Source organism: Nicotiana tabacum, chromosome 3 (genome assembly GCF_000715075.1).
Source record: "Nicotiana tabacum cultivar K326 chromosome 3, ASM71507v2, whole genome shotgun sequence".
Lineage (NCBI taxonomy): Eukaryota > Viridiplantae > Streptophyta > Magnoliopsida > Solanales > Solanaceae > Nicotiana > Nicotiana tabacum.
The window spans coordinates 208,234,916-208,257,827 of NC_134082.1; the positions used below are offsets into that span (position 1 = coordinate 208,234,916).

Consider the following 22,912-nt stretch of genomic DNA (forward strand, 5'->3'; position numbering starts at 1 on the left):
CTATTATTGAGAGTTAAAGGATAGAATGTAAGAATGGGCATTTTAGACAATACACACTCACACATGTGATAGACACGTGAGTGATTAGTTAACCTGTTAGAGTATAGTTAAATACAATGTAATGGAATGTATAGTGATAAGAGAATTAGAAATCAACTTCGTCTTTCTTCCTCCTCTCCTCATTCTTTGAATTCTCTAGAAACTAGGGTTTAATTGTTCATGCAATCCTAGATTCTATCATGGTATCAGAGCCAGGCCCACCCCAATTATTGTTACCGATGTTGGGCCCCCATTTATGTTGTCCACGCTCCAGAGGTCTCGGCGTGAGGGGGGTGTTGAGTTGTCCCACATCGGAGGGATTTGAGGTCCTTGGTCTCCTTATATGGTTTGGGCAATCCTCACCTCATAAGCTAGATTTTGGGGTTGAGTTAGACCCAATGTCCATTCTTATCATGGTATCTAGCTGTAATGAGTTATTAGCATCTTTAGGTATTGTGCATCAAAGCAGTTTCCTTACACATCCCAACAGAATGGGGTAGTGGAAAGGAAACAGAGGCATATATTTGAAGTAGCTAGAGCATTAAGCTTTCAGAGTTGTATTCCTAGCAGGTTTTGGGGAGACTGTATTAAGACTGTAGTATCCTTGATCAATAAATGGCCTACATCTTTGTTACATGGAAAGTCTCCTTATGAGATTTTGTATAACAAACTACCTGCTATTGATCACTTGAAAGTATTTGGATGTTTATGCTTTGCTAGCAATTTGCCAAAGGGAGACAAGTTTGCAAAGAGGGCAAGAAAATCAGTCCTCATAGGATACTCAGAAGTTCAGAAAGGATATAGATTGTTTGACTTGGAAACTAACTCTATATTTGTAAGCGGGGATGTTAGTTTTAGAGAACATAGTTTTCCTTTCAGAGAAAATACAACTACTATAGAAGACTGTTTTCCTATCCAAACAACTGTGTCAATACAACCTGATTACTCATCATCAGCTTCAACTACTACTGCACAAGAATCATACCCCACTATAGCCACAGATGTCCTTATTCCACCCAGAGACAATGATCTAGTCAAAGGAGATGTCAATATACCAGTTCCAGAAATGCTGGATACTGATTCTACAACTCCAAATACAGAAGCAGTTGAAGGTGAACATGAAGTGCAAGATATTTCAGCTGAATTGCTCCCAAACAATGTACGACAGAGATTGCTATTGCTCCTCACACAAGCAGAATGGCACATGTTGATGATCAAGGTCCTAGGAAGACAACAAGGACATCAAAGCCTGTAGTTTGGCTAAAGGACTATCAGACCACCAAGAAGTTCACTGGTTGCTGTCTATACCCCTTATCTAATACTTTGACTTACGCTAATCTCTCATCAGGTTATCAAGCATATTTGGAGGCATTTTCAGCTGAAGTGGAACCCAGCACTTTCCAACAGGCTTCCAATGACAGCAGATCGGTTGCAGCTATGAAAGAGGAGATCAAAGCACTTGAGGAAAATAACACTTGGGAGATAGTGGATTTACCAGCTGGGAAGCAGGCTATTGGATCAAAATGGGTGTACAAAATTAAATACAAATCTAATGGAGAGGTATAAAGATACAAGGCAAGGCTGGTTGCAAATGGATATAATCAAAAGGAAGGGCTGGGCTACCATGACACTTTTTCCCCTGTAGCCAAAATGGTCACAATCAGGACCATTATTAGTATACCTGTTGCAAAAGGATGGATTCTATATCAAATGGGTGTGAGCAATGCCTTTATACAAGGAGATCTCTATGAGGAGGTTTATATGAAGTTACTTCAGGGATTTCACAAGCAGGGGGAGTTGAGGGTATGCAGGCTTATGAAATCTCTCTATGGTCTCAAACAAACATCCAGGCAATGGAACATAAAACTCACTGATGCACTTACTCAGAATGGCTATAAACAGAGTGCATTTGATCACTCCTTATTCACAAAGCACCAAGGAGAAGAGGTGGTCATTATACTGATATATATGGATGATTTGCTAATTACTGGGAGCTGCTCCAGTCTAATTAATGATGCCAAGATAATTTTACATAGTAAGTTCAAAGTTAAGGACTTAGGCACATTAAGATATTTCCTGGGAATTGAAGTCTCAAGATCAAAGAAGGGGATCCTACTTAATCAGAGAAAGTATGTTTTGGAATTAATCTCGGAGACAGGTTTGAGTGGTGCAAGGCCAATTGCAACTCCTATAGAGTTGAATCAAAAATTGACAACAGTGGAATATGACACAAGCATTGGGAAGATAGGAGATTCAGAGTTGGAAGACAAATCAGCTTATCAAAGACTGATAGGAAGATTGTTATGCTTAACTATCACTAGTCTTGACATAAGCTTTGCAGTACAAACCTAGAGTCAATTTATGCAAAATCCCAAACAATCACACATGGAGGCAGCATTGAGAGTGGTGAGATACATCAAGGGAGCACCAGGAATGGAGTTATTGATGGAAGCAAGAGTTGAGCAACTTAGTGCATACTCTGATTCAGATTGGGCATCATGCCTTAACACAAGAAGGTCTGTGACAAGTTATGTTGTGAAGCTAGGGAATTCCTTGATTTCATGGAAATCAAAGAAACAACCTGCAGGAGTTCAGCAGAAGCTGAATACAGAAGCATGGCAGCTGCAACTGCAGAAATCACATGGCTGACAGGAATGTTGGAAGACTTGGGGATCAAAGTGTCTAAACTTGTTTCTCTGTTCTGTGACAACAATGCAGCCATTCAAATTGCTGGAAATCCAATATTTCATGAGAGAACAAAGCATATCGAGATAGATTGTCACTGTGTAAGAGAGAAGATCAAAGCAGGGCTCATACATCCATGCCATGTTTCTTCTTCTTTGTAGTTAGCTGATCTCCTAACAAAGGGATTGACTGTTGCAAAACATTGTTTCCTAGTATCCAAGCTTGGTGTGATAGATATATTCCACCCTCCAGCTTGAGGGGGAGTATTGAGAGTTAAAGGATAGAATGTAAGAAGAGGCATTTTAGACAATACACACTGACACATGTGATAGACACATGAGTGATTAGTTAAGTTGTTAGAGTATAGTTAAATACTGTGAAATGGAATGTACATTGATAAGAGAATTAGAAATCAACTTCGTCTTTCTTCCTCCTCTTCTCCTTCTCTGAATTCTCTAGAAACAACAACAACAACCCAGTATAATCCCACTTAGTGGGGTCTGGGGAGGGTAGTGTGTACGCAGACCTTACTCCTATCCTAGGGTAGAGAGGCTGTTTCCAAATAGGCCCCCGACATCCTTCCCGCCAAGAACTTCCCACCTTGCTCTTGGGGAGACTCGAACTCACAACCTTTTGGTTGGAAGTGGAGGTTGCTTACCATCAGAGCAACCCCTCTTGTCTCTGAATTCTCTAGAAATTAGAGTTTAATTGTTCATGCAATCCTAGATTCTATCACCATCAACCAGTGACTTCATTCTTTTTTATAAAATATTATTCATTAAAAGAAAACCTTTTTAAGAAAGTTGAAGCTTTTATACTGCACAATGTACAAATCTCAATTGAATCGTGTTTGCTCTTTTTCCATTCATTTCTTGCAAAAAATGCATTAGAAATAAGTATCCCGAAGAATTGTTTTTAATTGGGAAAATGACACTGTATAGCCGCATTGAAAATAATATTTTGTATGTTATATTAAAAAATATACAAATTTTATACAATTTTTCGAAGTAAATAGATTCTAACGCGGGCTAAAAGTGATAATACCACTTTTTAATTCGCATGATTGGACAAATTTAATTAAGAAGAATATGTTCAATCTGAATTTCAAAATGCAATGTTTAAGGTTGTGTTTGGTATGAAGGAAAATATTTTCCGAAAAATGTTTCCAATGTTCTCATGTTTGGTTGGCTTAAATGTTTTAAAAAATATTTTCAACTTATTTTCCTCCAATTGGAGGAAAATGTGTTCCTTATCAAGAGAATTAAAAATATTTTTCAAAACTCCTTCTCAACCTTTCCCACCCCGCACCAACCCACCCAGCCCCACCCTACGCCTACCCACCCCACCCCTTCTCTCCAAAAGGCATTTTTTTTATTTTAATTTTTTTTCCGTCACCACCCATCCTGCTACCCCCTCCCCCTCTCCTCATCTAATCAGGTCTGCAAGACCTTACAGATTTATTCATCATCTTAGGTCTTGGAGTTCTTCTTTTTCTTTTTACCTTCACTTGCAACAGGGAGTTCCTCTCCATTTTTTTCCTTACTCTTCTTCTTTTTCTTCTTCTTTGATGTTCCCTCCTCACTCACACCATTCCCATTACCTGCAGTCTGATCCTCTTCATGCTCTGGCTCCTATTCTGATTTCCGCTTCTCCTCCCCGCCAACCCCATTGCCACCCGCCCCCTCACAAAAAAAGTTTACTTTTTTTTTTGTAATTTTTAAATTTCTATTTTTTCGTTTTTCTGCACATACCCCTCCCCCCGCCCCTGCCCCCTCCCTTTGGAATTTTTTTTAAAAAATATATTTTCAGTTTTAATTTTTTCATCTTTCGGTTTACAGGTCCGAAATTTTATAAGTTCCAAAATAATGAGTTCGGGGGTTTATGTGTTTAGAAGTTTACGGGTTCGAAAGTTCGCGGTTTCGAAAATTTAGCAGTTCAGAAGTTTATTAAATTTGTGGGTTCGGAAGGTTGTTGGTTCGAAAGTTTATGGCTTCGTGTTTATTATATCTAAATTATTTATGAATATTCTTGAGAAGTTATCTTCATTAATTTGCGTGACCAAACACCGAAAAATGAATAATATTACTACTTGTTTTCCAAAAAAATATTTTCTTATATTTTCCGTTATACCAAACACACCCTAAATTATGTAACTATGACACTCTTGTTTAGTCGAGAAATTTTATTGGGTGCCTCACACAACTGACATTAGTTGTGTGAAGCTCCTTTTTGTCTCACAAAATTTGTGGACCCCAATCTTACACTTCTGGGTCCCCAAAAATTTGGGTTCACAAAACTGTGAGACAAAAAAAAATACCTCATACAACTAGTGTATGGAGATTCGAAGCCAAACGACTAATCACTTTAATGAGGTTTTGTAGTTTATTTCTGTTTTTTCTCGTCAACTGTTAACTGTTTAATTCTCTTTACAATTTGGAACATGACCACAAATAAAAACTTCTGAATACAATTTGTAAACCCCATACAATTTTTTCTCTATTAACAGCCCATCACTTTCTTGGCTGCAAGTCCAGGTTTTGTTGTCACAGTTCCATCATTTCCAGCCAAAGCACTGTACTTATCCTTCCTAGTAAAATTAGTGCACTCATACGATAACGTTGCAGCAATAGTCCTCTGTATATAATTCGCCACATCGTGACTTGATTTTCCAGCTCTACATGTCAAATCATATGGCAATTTATTCAAAAATGTAACTTCATATGCAGGACTAGGATTCATGAAAAAATAAAATGGATCCATTCCTTTCCATCCTCTAGCCGTTGTGCCATGGAACATGCTCATTTTATTAGACATAGCAACAGGAACAAGTTCATCGGTCAATTCTGCGAATAAAGCCGAAAATCTAAGTAAAAATGGTTCCCTACACGTTGTCCCTTCGGGGCATATAACCAAATCACCTTCTTCTAACAATTTCTTGATCATATTAGCATCCGTTACGCGATCACGGCTAAGACGAACCGTTTTAATAGGTGAAATGATCTCAGAGAGCCGAGACAGTGAGTATGTGACCGCAGGGATGGGCCGGCCAAGGGCTGTTGATAGGAAAATTGGGTCGAGAAGAGTCCGATGAGAGCAAATGAATAGGACACCGGTTTGGCCCGTGGATTTTTGGGCCGGAGGAGGTGGGTTGCCTTTGACTTTGACCCGAACACCAAGAGCCCAAAAAGCGTAATAGACTAGTGGCATTGGTAGGAGTGAACCAGCGGCTATACGCAAGCATGATAAGAGGAAACCAATTGGGATCCAAAGAATTATCATAAGTGCCATTAAAGGACTTGGTTTTTGAACAAGTCGGCCGTCGTGGAAAACTATAGGCTTTGGTAATTTGTCTTGGCTCAAAGGCTTCACATCAGGTTCTGGTCGTACTATGTAGCTTTCCTGCAAAGGAGTAATAGAAGATGGATCATATTATTTCTATCTTAAATGTAAATTTTTTTATATTAATAATACATTTAAAAACGTAATAGCAGGTTATTTTATCACTTGCATTTGAGACGATCTTGTTTGTGCTAGTAATAAGTTGCTGCTCTCTTATTTTCATTTTATAGATCGGTGTTTCACAGCACACAATTAAGAAGAACGACTTTTGGTACATATGAATCGTACTCTTAGAACTTGTGATCTTGAACATGTCATATCGTGTCATTTGTATAGCTATAAAATCATGTTGATCGTCAATAATAAAATAGGTACAAGGTTTCCAAATAAAGAAGGATCTAAATGCACTAAATGTATTTTAACGTGTTTTAACAGGTAACTTCCCCTATTTTTTAGGTACAATATTCTTATTTTTGTAAATGATTACCTGAAATTATCTTTTAAGTGACTTGATATTGTACATATTCTTCTACACTACGAGAATATAAAAGTTAAACTCATATAAAATTGTGGCTTTTAATAAAACAGTTGACAAAAGAAATAGAATACAAACCTTGCATAAATTCATGAAGGGAAAATCAGTTTTGCGATCACCAAGTCCAATATCAGGTGCAGATGTAGAACCAAAGGCCTTTTTAAGAGCCACAGCCTTATTTTCACCAACAAGAATTCCAGGTTTATTCACAAATCCAGTGGCTCTTCCTTTATGCATAGATATCTCAGTCCCAATAACCAAATCAGCACCTAAATATTCCTTCAAAAATGGTTCAACCATAATCCTAGGATTCGCTGTAAGAACACATCTTTTCCCACATGACGAGAAAACACGCCATGTCTCAGGGTGCAAGTCAGTAGAATAGAATTTGGGCAAAACAGCACGTGCCACGGACTCGATATCGGACACTTTCATCCCAGCAAATGTCACAAAAATTAAGACCCTTATACCTGCGGATTCAGAGATGAAATAATATAGAAGTCCAGCTAATGGAGATGATAATACTAAAAAAAGAAGCCTAAAAATACCACCAACTTCGAATGCAACAAGTGCAAAATAAGGGAAAGAGCTACGTCCAACTAGTAAAGTTCCATCCATGTCTGCTACTACTGTGTGATTTTCTCTCCCCTTTGATTCACATTTTTGGATCGTTGGGAATTTACAAGGAGAATTTGAATCTAATTTAGCCATTGATTTGTGTTGTATTAAGCGCTAATTAATGGCGCTTATCACTTCTACTTAACTAGGGAATATGTTGAAATCGATTGACTTTCTTGTGCCTTAATTATAGAGTTTAGTTACGGTAAAAACAAGCTGCATTTCATATGTGGACAAACATTTAACGAGATATCCAAAATGGTTTATCTCTTTTCTCTTTGAGATTACCGAGATCAAGGTTAATGACATAATGTTATTGTCATGCTAATTTGGGCACTCCAATTAATTAGGAGGAAACGGGCCTTCCGCATTCGTGACTTTTTATAATGTTGAAGTTTATAATGTTGAAATCAGGAAGGAACACCTTATTTATTTTAAATAAATACCCTTTTAAAAAATTATCTCTTATAGCTATCTTTTAATTTTTATAGGAAAATATCTATTTATGGCCACTTCCTACCTTTAAGCCATTAAATACGCTGTGTATTATTTTTTTCTCCTCCTCTCGCTTCCCTCTCTCCTCCTTTCTCTTTCCTCTTTCAGTTACACATCTTCACCGCCTCCTTCGAAACTACCTAATATTTTGCGCTTTACTCTGATCTGCTTATTGCTGTAAGGAGAAAATAAGTCAATCTCATATTTCTTCCTTCTTTCTTCTTCCCAGAAAGCTAACCTAAGCACAATTTCAAGAATTTCTCCAAAAACCCATTTGAATGGAATTAAGTTTGATAATAGTTTCAAAAGGAAAGTTTTCGAGAAGTTTCTGAAGACATGTTTTATCAAATAATGTTGGTTCTGAGACCAACTCTGAGTTGTTTTCAAACTTATCTGCAAATAGCTCTACCTGGAAGCCCCGGTATCTCCATCTATCTGTTCTCCCTCATCAAGCTCATCGCCGACAATATAAATCATGTGTGATTCTGTGATTGTGCTCTTTGGACGCTCTAGACGAGACGACATTAGGATTATTCTTGAACAAAGACGACAGAGTTTGAGGCTGAGCAACTTGAAGAGTCTGTTACCTTTTTTTCATTGTATTTCAATGTATCTCGCGTTATTCTATGTATTTCATTATATTCATTGTCTTTTTTTTCCATTATATTTCAATGTATCCCGCTGTATTTTATGTATTTCATTGTATTCACTATCTCGCTATATTCCATGAATGTATTCATATATTTTTTTAATTAATATAATTTTTGTGTTGGTAATCCAGGAGGGGGGAGTATAGGAGGAGTATTTAGGGCCAGTAATAAAAAATGGGTCTTGAGCTTTAGCATGAGCATAAAACACGAGTCAAATATTTACATGGAAATACTAGCATTGCTTCACGGGGTTAAACTAGCTATTGAAAGGGGTTTGATGCCAGTAGTAATTGAAACGGACTGTCAAGAACTTATTAATCTACTGGCTAATAATAATTGTCTCTATAAAAACTTGGTTGATGATTGCAGGTCCCTATTGAGGAGCGCGAGTGATCCACCACTAAAGCATGTGTTTAGAGAAGCTAATGGAGTGGCGGACCAATTAGCAAAAAATGCATGCAAAATGGACATTTTTGGAAGATTGTTCACTTATCTTTTGCCCCCCTCCCCCCGCTTTTGTTGGAGGAAGTGTACGGTTAGCCACTAATAACACATGTTTTTACTTTTAAGCCACTATTTAAAATTCTAAGTCTTTAGCCACTGCTTTAATAAACTTTAACTGCCTGGACGAAAATATCGTTCTACTCATGTCCTTAACTTTTGACTTAATTTCAGGACTACATGTCCTTAACTTTAGGACTTCAGGACGACATGTCCTTAACCTTTGAACTTGTAACCGTAAGTTCAGGACCTATTGTCCTTAACTTTTGAGCTTGTTAGTCTAAGTTCAGGACCAAGTGTCCTTAACTTTTGAACTTGTAACGATAAGTTCAGGACCAAGTGTCCTTAACTTTTGAGCTTGTTAGCCTAAGTTCAGGACCTATTATCCTTAACTTTTGAGCTTGTTAATCTAAGTTCAGGACCTATTGTCCTTAACTTTTGGATTTCTTAGCCTAAGTTCAGGACCTAGGTATTAAGCTCAATGTGAAAAGACAGAGGGCTCAATAAACTAATCATTTACTAAACATTATCTCCACTTAAATAGGTCATGGATTGATAGCCAAAAAAAAGAATTAATTGTAACTTTTTAATGTACCAAGGATAATAATGTTCTAATTTGTTCCTATTCGAAAGCCAAACAAGACCTATTCCTCTCTCATAGTCTCTTCTGTTCCATAGCACCAAGACTCAGAAATTGGGTGTCACGTGATAACTTCCATTTTCAAGGACTATCTCCTGGTTTCGGGTATTCCGACCAGCGAATTATCCATTTTCCGGCGAACCCATTATGGAGAAAAAGTCTCACAGACGGCGGCATAGTTCTTCTCCCTAACATGAAAGAGATAGAAGAAAGGGTAACACAGTCTTTTCATATTAATTTTAATAGACTAGTGGCTACTATTGCCAAACATTGAAAATGCTGGATAAAAAGTAAATACCAATTTAAAAAGTGGCTACCCCATACAATTTTTACGCTTTTGTTTGTACTGCTTTTGAAAGAGATAGAATAGGTACCTTGTTACCTAGGAGAATCTCCCTTTTGTAATAACTCTTGAAGTTTATTTATTATGAATAAAAGTCTTTTATTACCCAATAAAAACAATAGTTTTTCAAATTTGTCCCTATTTACATATTTTAATGTGTCAAATTAACAATATGCAAAATCTAATTAAAGGTAATTTAGTCAAAATACTTATTTATTTTTTAGGAGTTTATATTTTATTAAGAATGTGCCAAAAACGAAATAGTTACTTATTGTGGACTGGAAGAAGTAATATATTCAACGGGTATGTTACCTCCTCCCGCCCTTTTTATTAGTTACTTTAGACAAAATATTTGTCACCTGATAAAAATAAGAATGTATTATTATTTCTTTAATTTCACGCTTGGGATCTAGTATACAGTATATGGGTTCATGTGACATGAACCCAACATCTTTTGCCCATATCATGCATATTTAGTAATAAAGTCATTAAATATCTATAAATATTAAATTGCGAAGCTAGTTATTATTTTATATTAAGTTAAAGTTGCTATCAGAGGCAAAATCAGGATTTGAACTTTATGGATTCAGATTAACAATTATACCACATCTTCATCTAATTTAATGGGTTCAAAGTTATTATTTGTATATGTTTAATGATTTTCTAGGCAAAAATATAGGGTATGAGCGAAAGCTATGTGTTCAGTTGAACCCAGAGGTGTATCCAGGATTTCACGAGAATGGGTGCACCCAGGGCGAAGCTATGTACGACAAATTGACCATCGTTCACCGAAAAATTATACTATGTATAGGGTAAACTATTACTTATTTTTAAAAAAAAATAGACTTTGAACACCCTTGCATAGCCCACTGGAAAAGAATGTTAAATATATGAACACCATTATTGAATAATCTGGCTTCATGAACGTTATTTTTTTTCAACCCAACTTCATATATCAAAGAAAAAAGATAAAGAAACAAAAGAAGAAGTGAGATTGATAAAGAAACTGGAAAAATATGTGACTTTTATTTGTAGAAAAGTTGGTATTTTGCTAATTTGCAGAAGACTTAGAGCGCCAGAGAGTTTTGTGTGGAGAGGTATTTTTAATTTAGGGATTTTGAAAGTATAACTGAAAGACTAAGAAGCAGTTATGTAGTAATAAAGAGAGGAAAAGAAAAAAAGAACATGTGTGCTAAAGAGCATGGGAAACTTTAAACTGCGGGCCCAGGACCATGGGTATGTAGCCAATTTATTAATTAAAAAGTGAAATAATGGATAATTTTAAAAAGGGTATTGCGGGGATTCGAACCACCTACCCAGTGGATGGAAGGTGCACTTCTCTACCAGTGCATTACAATGTTCACTTGAGTATGGGTTCACCCATACAAATTCAAGTATTTTGTACTGAAATTTACTGGTGCTATACAAGGTTTAGGGAAAGGAGGATTGGTTCACGTGAACCACCCCCTCCCATTAAATCCGCCCCTGGTTGAACCCATAATTTCTACACTGGATACAACTTTGGTCGCTATAGGATCCATAAACTTCAAATATTTGATTCGCCTCTGGTTGCTAAGCATAATATAATTACTCATTTAAGGAAGAGATAAAGTAATTTAGTCAAATAACCTCTATAATGTTATGATAAAAATCAAAATATGGTGGATGTCTACTCTTCCTCCATGATCTTTCTCTCAAATGGTTAATGACATATTCAATGACATATTTTCTATGTTCAATGACATATTCCATGACATATTTTCTTCACTTTTCATGCCTATATAAAGGCTTTGTAATAGATAAGAAAATACACACAATTGAAGAAGAAAATCTCTTCCTTCTCTCTATCTCTATTTCTTGTTCATGTTTTACTAAATTGCTTTTATTTCTTGTTCATGTTTTACTAAATTGCTTTTATTCCATAACATATAACTAATTTTATCACATTGTATATATATATCTACAAAATTTTTCCTACATCCAGAAAGATTACAATTAGAAGCCATACATATCATCACATGGTTAAATGTAAAGAGAAATTACATATGGTAAGTAATGAAATGTAAGAAGGTATGATTATCTTATACTTGTCATTCCTTTAAAATCTCATATGCACACAACTTCGTACTACACTTGTATTGCATAAGCACATATTAATATTACATCTTTTATATCACATGAATGGAATAAAATTTTCGAAGTTCTATATGTGAAAATCATAGTAGCAGTTAATTGTTGATATGATGCATGTCATGGTAACCAAGGATATTTTATATAAATTGTCCTATGCATATTTATGTGTTAACTATCTTCAATCTGTCCTGCCGCTTTAAACATTTTCTTTTACTTGGATGAATATTTTTTTTTCCTTTTGGATTTTTACACTTGCATATAGTACAAAAAAAAGGAATAAAAACTAAAATAAAATTGGTCATACTGATTAAAAGCATAAATCGTCTTGAAGAAAACAAGAAATACTTCACATCTTTATCTAGGTTGATTAATTACTTCTTTGATATTTGGAAAACAAACCAGCTAGTTGAAAGTATACTTCATAATTTATGGTTGTATCATTTGAAAGCAAACAATGATTAGTATGACTACTAGAAGAGGTATTTTTGAGTATCCATGACCTACTTGATGCTTGCTACTGACTTACCATTTTTAAGTATTTTATATGAATGATGCACAAGCTACAACTGGTAAGTTGTTACCTATAATGTCACTTTTCAGGTAATATAAACGCTGAATTTATGTATTGCTACTATATATGTGTTAGGTGTACTTTTGATAAATTTATTCACTAATTGCTTGGTTGAATTGAGTGAAGGAAAGTCATGACGTTAAATCAAATCCAATAGGTAGGGTATACCCCGAAAACAACAATATTTTTGAGAGAGACTCAATAAATATTATGACAATGATTTTATGATCCTCTTAAACTCTAATAGAATTTAGAAGAAATATTCTGACTACAAACAATTGTATTTCATATAGATGCTACAAATAATTAATAAAGCTTTACGCTGATTTGAGATTTGTACACTTATTTAAGAAAGCAAATTTGATTTGCTAAGTTGCAAATTAGTTGTGTATAACTTTCTTGGCATGTGATTGAAATTAAGGCTTGAGAATCAATCTCAATATTGTTTAGCCTATTATGCCATTGATTGAGGGTAAGATATCGGGATCAAGTCCTGATGCTCCATAATGATAAGAGTTGGGTTTGAGTCCCAATTTATTATGGCCAAACATGCCTTTATATTGGTAAGACATTGGGTTTGAGTCCCAATGTACCATATTAATGATAATGATGACTAAAGAAAAATAATATATTTTTCATGAAAAGGCATAAAAATTATCCACTTGATTTGCTCCATTCTTGAAGTGAATGTGATAACAATGCATAATAAGTTTCAATGAAGACAAGTAGTTGAACAATGAACGTGGGCGTTCCAAATATCAAAATAATAATAATCATCACTATGATTATAAAAGGAGAACAATAAGGGTTCTCAAAATAGTCCTTCAAAATGTGAAGGCAATGCTTACCATCAAATTGGTATGAAAATAATAAAGCACGTCGCTGATTATGATCCATTCCTTGAAGAGAATGTGACTTGTGATAAGCATTAAGAATGCAAACCCATTCCTAAAGTTGAATATGGCAATATGTGATAAAACTAATGAATAAAGATATGCAATTCATGATTATATGAATGCCACACAACTCACCTCTAAGGGAGGTTTGAGTAAAATAAAGAGAATAAATATTATTGTGTGGTTACATGAATATGTCATTGGTCGCGTACATATGATATGCCAAATATTATTTTGTCATGCCTTATAAAAGTTATTAAAGGCAAAATTAAAGCAAGAAATGATTTTGCTTATGATAATTCTGACCATGATAATTTATTATGATATAATTTTCTCCGTGAAGGAGACATTTACCATATGAATGGTATGATAAAATATCTTGTTGTACAAAAGTTGTTAAGAACTCCGAAAAAACTAATTTGTTACTATCCTGATGAATAAAATTATTCATGACATTGATATTGTAAAGTCTCAAAAGAAACTTTTTGAGTTTCAAATATATAAGTCAAAGTGATTGGCATATTGAGACTATAAATGAAAGGAAGATTGAATATCTTCATATTTCTATAATCATACCGGGTAAATATGAAACGCTACCCGATCTTCTTTCTATTTGTACTACACAAATATAAGCATGATGCTGGAATCATATGCCACAAGTAAACTAGAGGTTTACTAAAACAAATATTAAATTGGCATGACCGGTTGACCATCTCTGTTCAATTATGATGCGAAAAATTAATTAAGAATTATATTGACATATATTGAAGAATAGAAGATTCTTTAAGAATTCTCCTGTGCTGCTTATTCTCATGATATACCATTAAGGTTGGGATTGAATCCCTTAATTTCTCGAACGAATAAAAGGTGATAAATATATGGGCCCAGTCACCTGCCATGTGGACCGTTTACTATAATATGATTTTAATAGATGCATTTATTTTATGGTCACATGTGCATTTGTTATCAACTTGCAGTTTGGTTTTTGCAAGATTGCTTGCTCAAATTATTAGAGCACAATTCCAGAATATAAATTATGATGATTTATCTTAATAATACTAGTTTAAATCCAAGTTGGTTTAGCAGAAATTATATGCCTCCAATTATAGCTAAATCATTGGTTATGAGAACAAAACTCCCAAAAATAAAATTTGGTATGAGATTTATTATTTAATATACAGCAGCACTTGTACGCATCTAGCCAAGTTATAAAAATTTCTCCCTATCACAATCGGTTCAGGGTTAGGAACCAAATAATTTCTATATTGAAATATGGATGTGCTATATGATTTAATTATGCCACCAAAATGCACAAAGATGAGTTCCCAAAGATGGTTGGGAAATGTGTTGGTGATTCCAACATTAGGGAGAGAAAATGGGCAGCTGAGAAAGTGATACGTGAAATGAATTATTATGAATACATATAGATCCTCGCACAAGAAAATATAATCTTGAAGTTCAAGTGATAATTCATTTACAAATTATTGCCAGACGCATTTGCTGACCCAAAGCTAAATGTCATATTTCAGCTGCTAATGCTCCAAATAGAATAAAGTCCATGAGGGACAGAGTCTATGGCACGCATGAAGTGTAACAGACCAATCGGTTCCAAAGATAAAACTCCTTGAAGAAGGAGAGGGGCAAATATTCAAAATGGTCATAATAAGGAGGCAAGTGCCCTAGAAGAGCACCACGACATAACACTTCATAAGACCTCATGGGAGAGGCTCAGGTACCTGAAAATAATGAAATAAAGAGATCTCAATAAGTTATGTCGTTATTGGGTAATAATGGAACTGACATAAAATGATTGTCGACAATATTGTTAATATAATGTGGCGCTCAATATGATTAATATTGACGAGGATCTTGAGATCAAATCTGTCATGAAATTTGGACGGATAAAAGATTGGCCAAATAAAAAATACGCAATGAAATTGACTTCACTTGAAAAATGTGAAGTTGGACGGATAATCCAACACCTGAAAGTATAAAGTCAATTGAGGTATAAATGTGTTATTGTGCGAAAGGTTCAAGTTGATAGACATAAAGACGACTTGTGGCACAAAAAAATTAGTAAATATCCCCACATTGAATATATGAAGACATGTTCTCTTATAGTGGATATAGTCACTTCAGGTTTTAATCTGGCAATATATGAAAAACTTGATATGCGTATAGTGGATATCATTGAAAGATTTAAATTGTCTTGGAACATATTAAGGTTTCCAAGAAATTTATTAAATAAAGCTTCAAAAATCCTTATACGGATTGAAACAATCAGGGCGCATGTGGTATAATTGCCCGAGAGAGTACTTGTTGAAAGAAGGGTATAAGAATAATTCAATTTATCCTTGTGTCCTTATAAAAGGATATGGATTTGAATTTGTTATAATCGCCATGTATGTTGATGATTCAAATATCATTAGAACTCCCGGAGAGCTTCCTAAAGCAGTAGACTGTTTAAAGAAAGAATTTGGAATGAAAGATCTTGGAAAGACAAAATTTTGTCTTGGTCTACAAATTGAATATATGAAAGATAGAATTTTTGTCCTTCAATCAGCATACACTAAAAAGATTTTAAAGAGCTTCTATGTGGATAAAGCACATCCATTAAGTACCCCGATGGTTGTGAGATTACTCGATATAAATAAAGATCCACTCCGACCTCATGAAAATAATGAAGCGCTTCTTGGTCCTAAAGTACCATATCTTAATGCAATTGGTGCGCTAATATATCTTGCTAACACTACAAGGCATGACATAACTTTTTCAGTTAATGTCTTAGCAAGATATAGCTCCGCTCAAGGAGAAATTGGAATAAAATCAAGCACACATTGCGTTATCTAAGGAGGATTACCGATGTGAGCTTATTTTATGGCAATGATTGCAATACCGATCTTGTTGGTTATGTCAATGTGGAGTATTTATCTGACAAACATAAGACTTGATCTCAAACATGTTATGTGTTTACATGTGTGGCACTGTCATATCTTGGCGATCGACTAAGCAATCAATCGTGGGTACTTCTTCTAATCATGCTGAGATAATTGCTATTCATGAAGCAAGTCGAGAATGTGTATGGTTGAGGTCTACTATACATCTTATTCGAGACAAATGTGGTTTGAAGTGTGATAAACTACCCACAGTTTTGTATGAAGAAAATACAACATGCATAGCCCAATTAAAGGGAGGATTCATAAAGGAGTTAGGACAAAGCACATTTCACCTAAATTATTGTTCACACATAATCTTCAAAAGAATAGTGATATTAATGTGCAACGGATCCGTTCAAGTGATAATATGGCTGATTTGTTCACCAAATATCTACCGGCGTCAACCTTCAAGAAACTAGTGTACAAGATTGGGATACGAAGGCTCAACGATGTGAACTGATGATCTCATCAGGGGAGTTAATACGCGTTGTACTCTTTTTTCCTTACAAGGTTTTGTCCCATTGGGTTTTCCTTGCAAGGTTTTTAACGAGGCAACCAAAAGGCGTATTTCTAAATATGTGTACTCTTTTTCCTTCATTAGGATTTTTTCCTAATAAGGTTTTAACGAGGCACATTATTTATGGACATCCAAGGGGGAGTGTTATGATAAAAATCAAAATATGGTGGATGTCTACTCTTCCTCCATGATCTTTCTCTCAAATGGTTAATGACATATTCAATGACATATTTTCTATGTTCAATGACATATTCCATGACATATTTTCTTCACTTTTCATGCCTATATAAAGGCTTTGTAATAGATAAGAAAATACACACAATTGAAGAAGAAAATCTCTTCCTTCTCTCTATCTCTATTTCTTGTTCATGTTTTACTAAATTGCTTTTATTTCTTGTTCATGTTTTACTAAATTGCTTTTATTCCATAACATATAACTAATTTTATCACATTGGTTTTTAAGAATAATGCCAAAACTTAAATAACAAATAAAAAGGACCGGAGGATGTAGCTTATTAATTATTATTAAACTATAAAAAAAAAAAAAGTTCAGAAGCAGTTTGTGGGTTTTTAGGACCACAATATTCTTGTAAATTCCATCTCAATAAGATGCTATGATGTTAATTAAAAAAATTGACTCGTCGTGGAGCATATTCTATAACCATCTTTGACGAATCCGCCAGTATTTGTCAGATTTCACCCTTGAACAATCTGTAGATGCTTCTTTCTACATTTTAATGTTGAACATAGCCATCAAAGTTCTAAAAGTTCGAAAAGCAATATTACAATATTAATGAGATTGCTACGTCGATCAATAAGAGTCATTAAAGGTAGGAACAATAAGGATTTATCATGGAGCCATATCCAAGATGTAGCTGACATTTTATGGCCTGTTGTATGCACACAAGAATAAATTTTTCGGATTCATGATTGGCATTATAATGGAATTTTTTTGGCTAGGGGTGTACATGGACTGGGTTGGTTCGGATTTTATCAAAACTAAACCAAACCGCTATATCATCGGTTTGGATTGGTTTGGTTTTGTCCGATTTTTCGGGTTTTTTTTGTTACATGAATATTATTTTAATCTAACTTTGTGAGAGTTATAAATAATATTTTGATAAGTGAATATATGTTTACTAAAAATTTAAAAAATTGACAAACATATAATCTATTAAAATATTCTTATAGGAGAATCTCTTTAGTAACACATGATAGTTATTTTCTTAGTTGTCTAACAAGTATTTTTCATTGATGTACGCTTTCAAAGTTAACCTAATTTAATAATTAAACATAAAAATCAATATGATACCTAAATAATGATATGTTCTATTTAATTTTAAATTATCGAAATACCGCTTCAAATTCGAAAAAGATATAAGAAATTTTGACATGTGAATATTGAAGAACAAAGAGATAATTAACGTATTTCAATAACACTTGATAAGAAAGCGATACGAGCCATAATTTAAAGTAAATAAAAATAAATGCAATTCATAGTTTTATTAAATATTGCATCCCATGAGAGGATCCCAAATATTTCTAGATATTTTTTAAAGAAAATTCAATATAAAGTCTTAAAAGTATATATATATATATATATATATATATATATATATAAAACTTATATATTTGTATATTGGTTTGGTTCGGGTTTTTTAACTCAATGTCAAACCAAATCAAATCAAATCTAATCGGGTTTTTTTGTCGGTTTAATTTGACTTTTCGTTTTGGTGCAGTTTTTCAGCTCGATTTGAACTCCCTACTTTCGGCATAGATGATCGTTCCATCTCTTTATCTTTTTTTCAGCATCAATTTTCTAATGAACAGCTTATAAGCAATCTGCAATCTTTTACCTGATGAGCTGGATTTTAAAATCAAAGTTAGACGGGTCCAAACATATGGTGTCAGTCAAATATACTAGAACTAGTTGACAGTCCGCAACCTTTCGCCTTATGAGCTAATTTTTGAATTATAGCTAAGTGGAGCCGGAATAATATGGATGTACAAGATCACATAATATGATCACATAAAAGGAAAATACTTTATTTTGTTGAAAAAGAAAGCATCCTTTCTACAAAATAAAAGAAATTACTCAGTTTGTTGAATGAAAGAAAATATTTTTTCTACATCATGAAATGAAAAGAAAATACTTAGTTTGTTGAATAGAAAACAAATATTTTTTCTACATCATGAAAAGAAAGTACTCGTTTTGTTGAAATGAAAGAAAATGTTATTATACGTCATGAAAAGAAAGTACTCGTTTTGTTGAAACGAAATAAAATATTTTTTTTACATCATGAAAAGAAAATACTCTTAATAATACTTCTATTTATGGTGGGTGGTGGGCGAGGTTGGGGTGTGGGGGTGGGTGGGTAAGAGTGGTTGGGAGTGGGTCGGTGGGGATAAGGAATAAGGTGGAGAAGGTTGAAAAAGAGTTTTGGAAAATCTTTTTCTTTTTTTTTTGAAAAATATTGGAGGAAAATAAGCTCATGAGAAAAATATTTTTCAAAACATTTAAGTCAATCAAACATAAGAAAATTAAAAAATATTTTCCCTCGTACCAAATACACCCAAGTTTCCTCTTTTTTTCAAGTACAGTATGGAAAGAAAGAAAGAAAATACCCAAAATAAGCCCCCCCTTTTAGCATCCTCAGTCAAAGCAACGCTGACATATAAGGTGGAAAACGACACTGACTCAACACTGCAAAAATTTGTAACAAAAGAAAACTTTATCATCATTTGTCCACATGCTGAAGTTGCTTTATATAAACTGCAGAAGATGTTTTTATAGGAAAAGTCCTTGTGTTGTCCTTGTTCAAGACAAAGATAGCCTCTGTTAAAGTGTGTCCTGAAAAGTGTGGTTTCACCACCTCAAACGGAGGGTCATCAACGAGTATCTAATTAACAGAATGAAACAATGAATAGAAAAGGTATTCTCTGCTACTTTTATATTCCTTTCACTTTACTGAAAGTATTTAACATGAAAAGGAAAACCATTTTCAGGAGATTCCAATTCCTTTATCTTTTTGTATGTTTCTATTGGAAAGCAGTTAAAAGAAGAAAGTTGGTGGGAGACTTCTTGTATACTTCTGGCATGTAATAAAGAAAACATAATTGTAAAGTGAAATAAATTACTTTCTGACCAAAATGAACATCAAAGATGGTCATTTAGTTGCATCAAGAATGACACCTACAAATGCACCCTCCAAAATTTATTCAGAAAAATTCAAAATCTAAGTAAGGACCAGATGACCTATCCGAATCAGAAGCAGCCTTCTCGTTTGCATAAGACGATGACTTGCAGGATTGTTTAAAAAATGTAAGATCAACTGGTTTAGGAATCTCTGGAGGATGAGTACTTCGAATGAGAGCCCAGTTAACGCTTTCAAAAAAAGGATGTTGTTTGATCTCCGTAGCACCTCTTTTAAATCCTAGTCTTTTTTGAGGATCCTTCATAAGTAGACCTCGGATCAAATCTTTTGCAGCAAAACTAACTGTCGATCCCTCAGGAAACTTTAGAGGTTGACCAACAACGTTAAATAATGTCTCTCTGTTTCCATTGCCTTTAAATGGTGTCTTCCCGTGGAGTAACTCGTACAGGAAAATGCCAAATGTCCACCAATCAACAGCACTACCATGACCATCTCCTCTAATTATTTCTGGGGCTAAATATTCATGGGTTCCAACAAAGGACATCGATCGAGCTGCAGTTGGCTCTGCGACCAGCACAGGAAGTGAACCAGCAGACACCACAGGTGCACGATCATCTCTCATTTTGGTTGTTTTTTGGTTGAGGAGACGAGGCTTAAAACACGAAGGTTGAAAGCATGAAGGCTCTACACAGACAGGTAATTTGCACGCTGGATCAATGCATGATGGCTGGATACAGTATGAAGAGATAGCACAAGATGGCTCATCACTGGATCTTAGAAGAGTGGGACTAACACAACATCTCAACGATAGATCAAAATCTGAAAGCATTATATGGCCATCTTCCCTAACCAAAACATTTTCAGGCTTTAAATCTCTGTATACAACTCCCATCATGTGTAAATACTCAAGGGCGAGCAACACCTCTGATACATAAAACCTGACACCAGGAAAAGGAAACAAACTCTTTATGAGACTTCAAATAGACAGAAAATTGGAAGTTTAATACCAAAATGAGACCAAATAAAATGCAAAGTTGCATGGCATTAAGGTCCAGTAAGAATAGACCATGTTCCCCATTTACATTCATCTCAGACCAATATCATACTATAGACCATGCTTAAATATTTCGAATATAATTACAAGATTCTGAATTTCCAATTTTTCATGGATTTGATGAAAGCAGAGTGTATAACCTAATGCTTCAACAGTGGCTAACACTAAGTGGAGGTGTTTAACAATCTGCATTCCTGGGATTTGAAACCGGGGACACAAAAGATTGAAAATAATGAGCAATTGCCATTAAAACTCCAATGTAACACACGCTGCACAGGGAACTCAAGGAAAATCAGCAAGTCAGACCGGTGATGAAGTGACTAGCAACAGAGCACTAAGTTTATCAAACAGCATCTAGCGACATAACACACTTAATCCAGATACCAATGGTAGTACTATGAGAAACAAAGGAACAAGTAAAAATTGAAAATTTTGATACATATGCAGTCAAATTGGCAACTACACAGTTGAAAAATCCAGAAACTAGAATAAAAGACAAACCTTGCAGCTTGTTCTGTAAAATGCTTGCCGGGCTGGCGCTGCCTGAGCAAATGAAGATCTCCCCCACTACAGAACTCCATCAGCAAACACGAAAACTTCTCTGTCTCGAAATGTGAATAAAGGGTTGGGAGGAACGGATGGTCTAACAAGCCCAAAATTTCCCTCTCAGTTTGAGCTCTCATCACCTTCTTCCGCCCAGCTAACATCCCTTTGTCCATTACTTTCATTGCAAACAAGCAACCCATCCCCCTTAGCTCCGCCAAATAAACGCTCCCTATATCACCAAATCCCAGTTTTTTCAAAAGCCTAAAATGGGCCAAGCCCAACTCTCCATTTTTCCCTTTCACATATTGTATTGCATCCCACCGAATATCGTTACCCTTGTGAGGTTTTGATGCACAAATGCCCCTGAAACTAGCCTCATTTGGGTCAGCACTGTTACAATAACTAACTGAACTAAAACTGGTATTCTCACTGTCAACATATTCAACAGCCTTTTCCAATTCAACATTCAAAGATTCCATTTTTTTCCCTTCAAAACCACCATCAGAACTCAGTTTACTGCCTATGCTATTATTCTCAGATAGGGTAAAGCTAGTACTACAAAAATCAATGCTAGTACTGTTAGTATTGCTAATACTAAGGTCTTGGAAACTGACCTTGAGAGAAGTGGGCTCAGTGTCTATGCTATTATTGGCTTCTCCTCTATTATTCATGACTGACTATAGGGACGAAAGACACCTGTTTGATGAAATGACTGAAAGAAGTAGAAATGAGATTTGGGGTTTAAAGCCTAAAGAATTTGGCAAAAGGAGGGAAAATGAATGGTGGTCAAATGGGGTTTTGGTGACGCCGAGGTAGTCAAAAGAGAAATGAAAGAGAATATACTAAAACCTGTGCATATAAGGACTCAAAAGAGTATTCAAATTTGAATGAGTAGTCATATATTTACACACTCCTAGAAATCAAACAGCTTGAGACAAAATATATAGGACCAGTTACAGTTAAATATACACCCACTCTATTTAATACAGCGATTTGTGTGTTTGTGTTGGGAGTAACAAGGATGCAAAAGCCTATCACATTTTTATAAACATAAACAACCCAACCCACAATTTTTAATGCCATATTACCTAAGTCTGTCACTTCTTGTTGCACATAAAGTGCAATGTGGGCCAATTAGGTCTTCTTCGATTTCTCTTGAGTATTTTTTTTGGGCGGGTCAATGGCGAAACCAGGAATTCAATAAAGATGTTTAAATTTTGAACACCCTTTGCCAGTGTGTTATGTAAGGGTGTTCAAAG

General features: G+C 34.9%; 3 protein-coding genes across 3 annotated transcripts; 1 reads left to right on the forward strand and 2 right to left on the reverse strand.

Moving 5' to 3' along the window:
• The first annotated feature begins 437 nt into the window (after window positions 1–437).
• On the forward strand, window positions 438–1,605 carry LOC142178904 (uncharacterized). Its single transcript, XM_075248718.1, has 3 exons — window positions 438–455; window positions 509–1,151; window positions 1,208–1,605. The coding sequence occupies exons 1-3, from the start codon at window positions 438–440 to the stop codon at window positions 1,603–1,605; spliced, it is 1,059 nt and encodes a 352-aa protein (XP_075104819.1).
• Window positions 1,606–4,874: 3,269 nt separating this feature from the next.
• Window positions 4,875–7,366, reverse strand: LOC107824205 (glycerol-3-phosphate acyltransferase RAM2). Its single transcript, XM_016650949.2, has 2 exons — window positions 6,677–7,366; window positions 4,875–6,123 (listed from the first exon to the last, which is right to left on the reverse strand). The coding sequence occupies exons 1-2, from the start codon at window positions 7,307–7,309 to the stop codon at window positions 5,224–5,226; spliced, it is 1,533 nt and encodes a 510-aa protein (XP_016506435.2). The 5' UTR covers window positions 7,310–7,366; the 3' UTR covers window positions 4,875–5,223.
• Window positions 7,367–19,977: 12,611 nt separating this feature from the next.
• LOC107828236 (serine/threonine-protein kinase D6PK-like) lies at window positions 19,978–22,679 on the reverse strand. The gene is made up of 2 exons (XM_016655518.2): window positions 21,609–22,679; window positions 19,978–20,991 (listed from the first exon to the last, which is right to left on the reverse strand). Exons 1-2 carry the CDS (start codon window positions 22,322–22,324, stop codon window positions 20,118–20,120), a joined length of 1,590 nt encoding a protein of 529 aa, XP_016511004.2. The 5' UTR covers window positions 22,325–22,679; the 3' UTR covers window positions 19,978–20,117.
• Between the last annotated feature and the right edge of the window lie 233 nt (window positions 22,680–22,912).

Coding starts and splice junctions, on each gene's coding strand:
- LOC142178904 (XM_075248718.1), top strand. Junction 1,152..1,207: donor AAATACAGAAGCAGTTGAAG/GTGAACATGAAG, acceptor AATGTACGACAG/AGATTGCTATTGCTCCTCAC.
- LOC107824205 (XM_016650949.2), bottom strand. CDS start 7,309: ATGGCTAAATTAGATTCAAATTCTCCTTGTAAATTCCCAACGATCCAA. Junction 6,124..6,676: donor CCTTCATGAATTTATGCAAG/GTTTGTATTCTA, acceptor ACTCCTTTGCAG/GAAAGCTACATAGTACGACC.
- LOC107828236 (XM_016655518.2), bottom strand. CDS start 22,324: ATGAATAATAGAGGAGAAGCCAATAATAGCATAGACACTGAGCCCACT. Junction 20,992..21,608: donor TTTACAGAACAAGCTGCAAG/GTTTGTCTTTTA, acceptor TCCTGGTGTCAG/GTTTTATGTATCAGAGGTGT.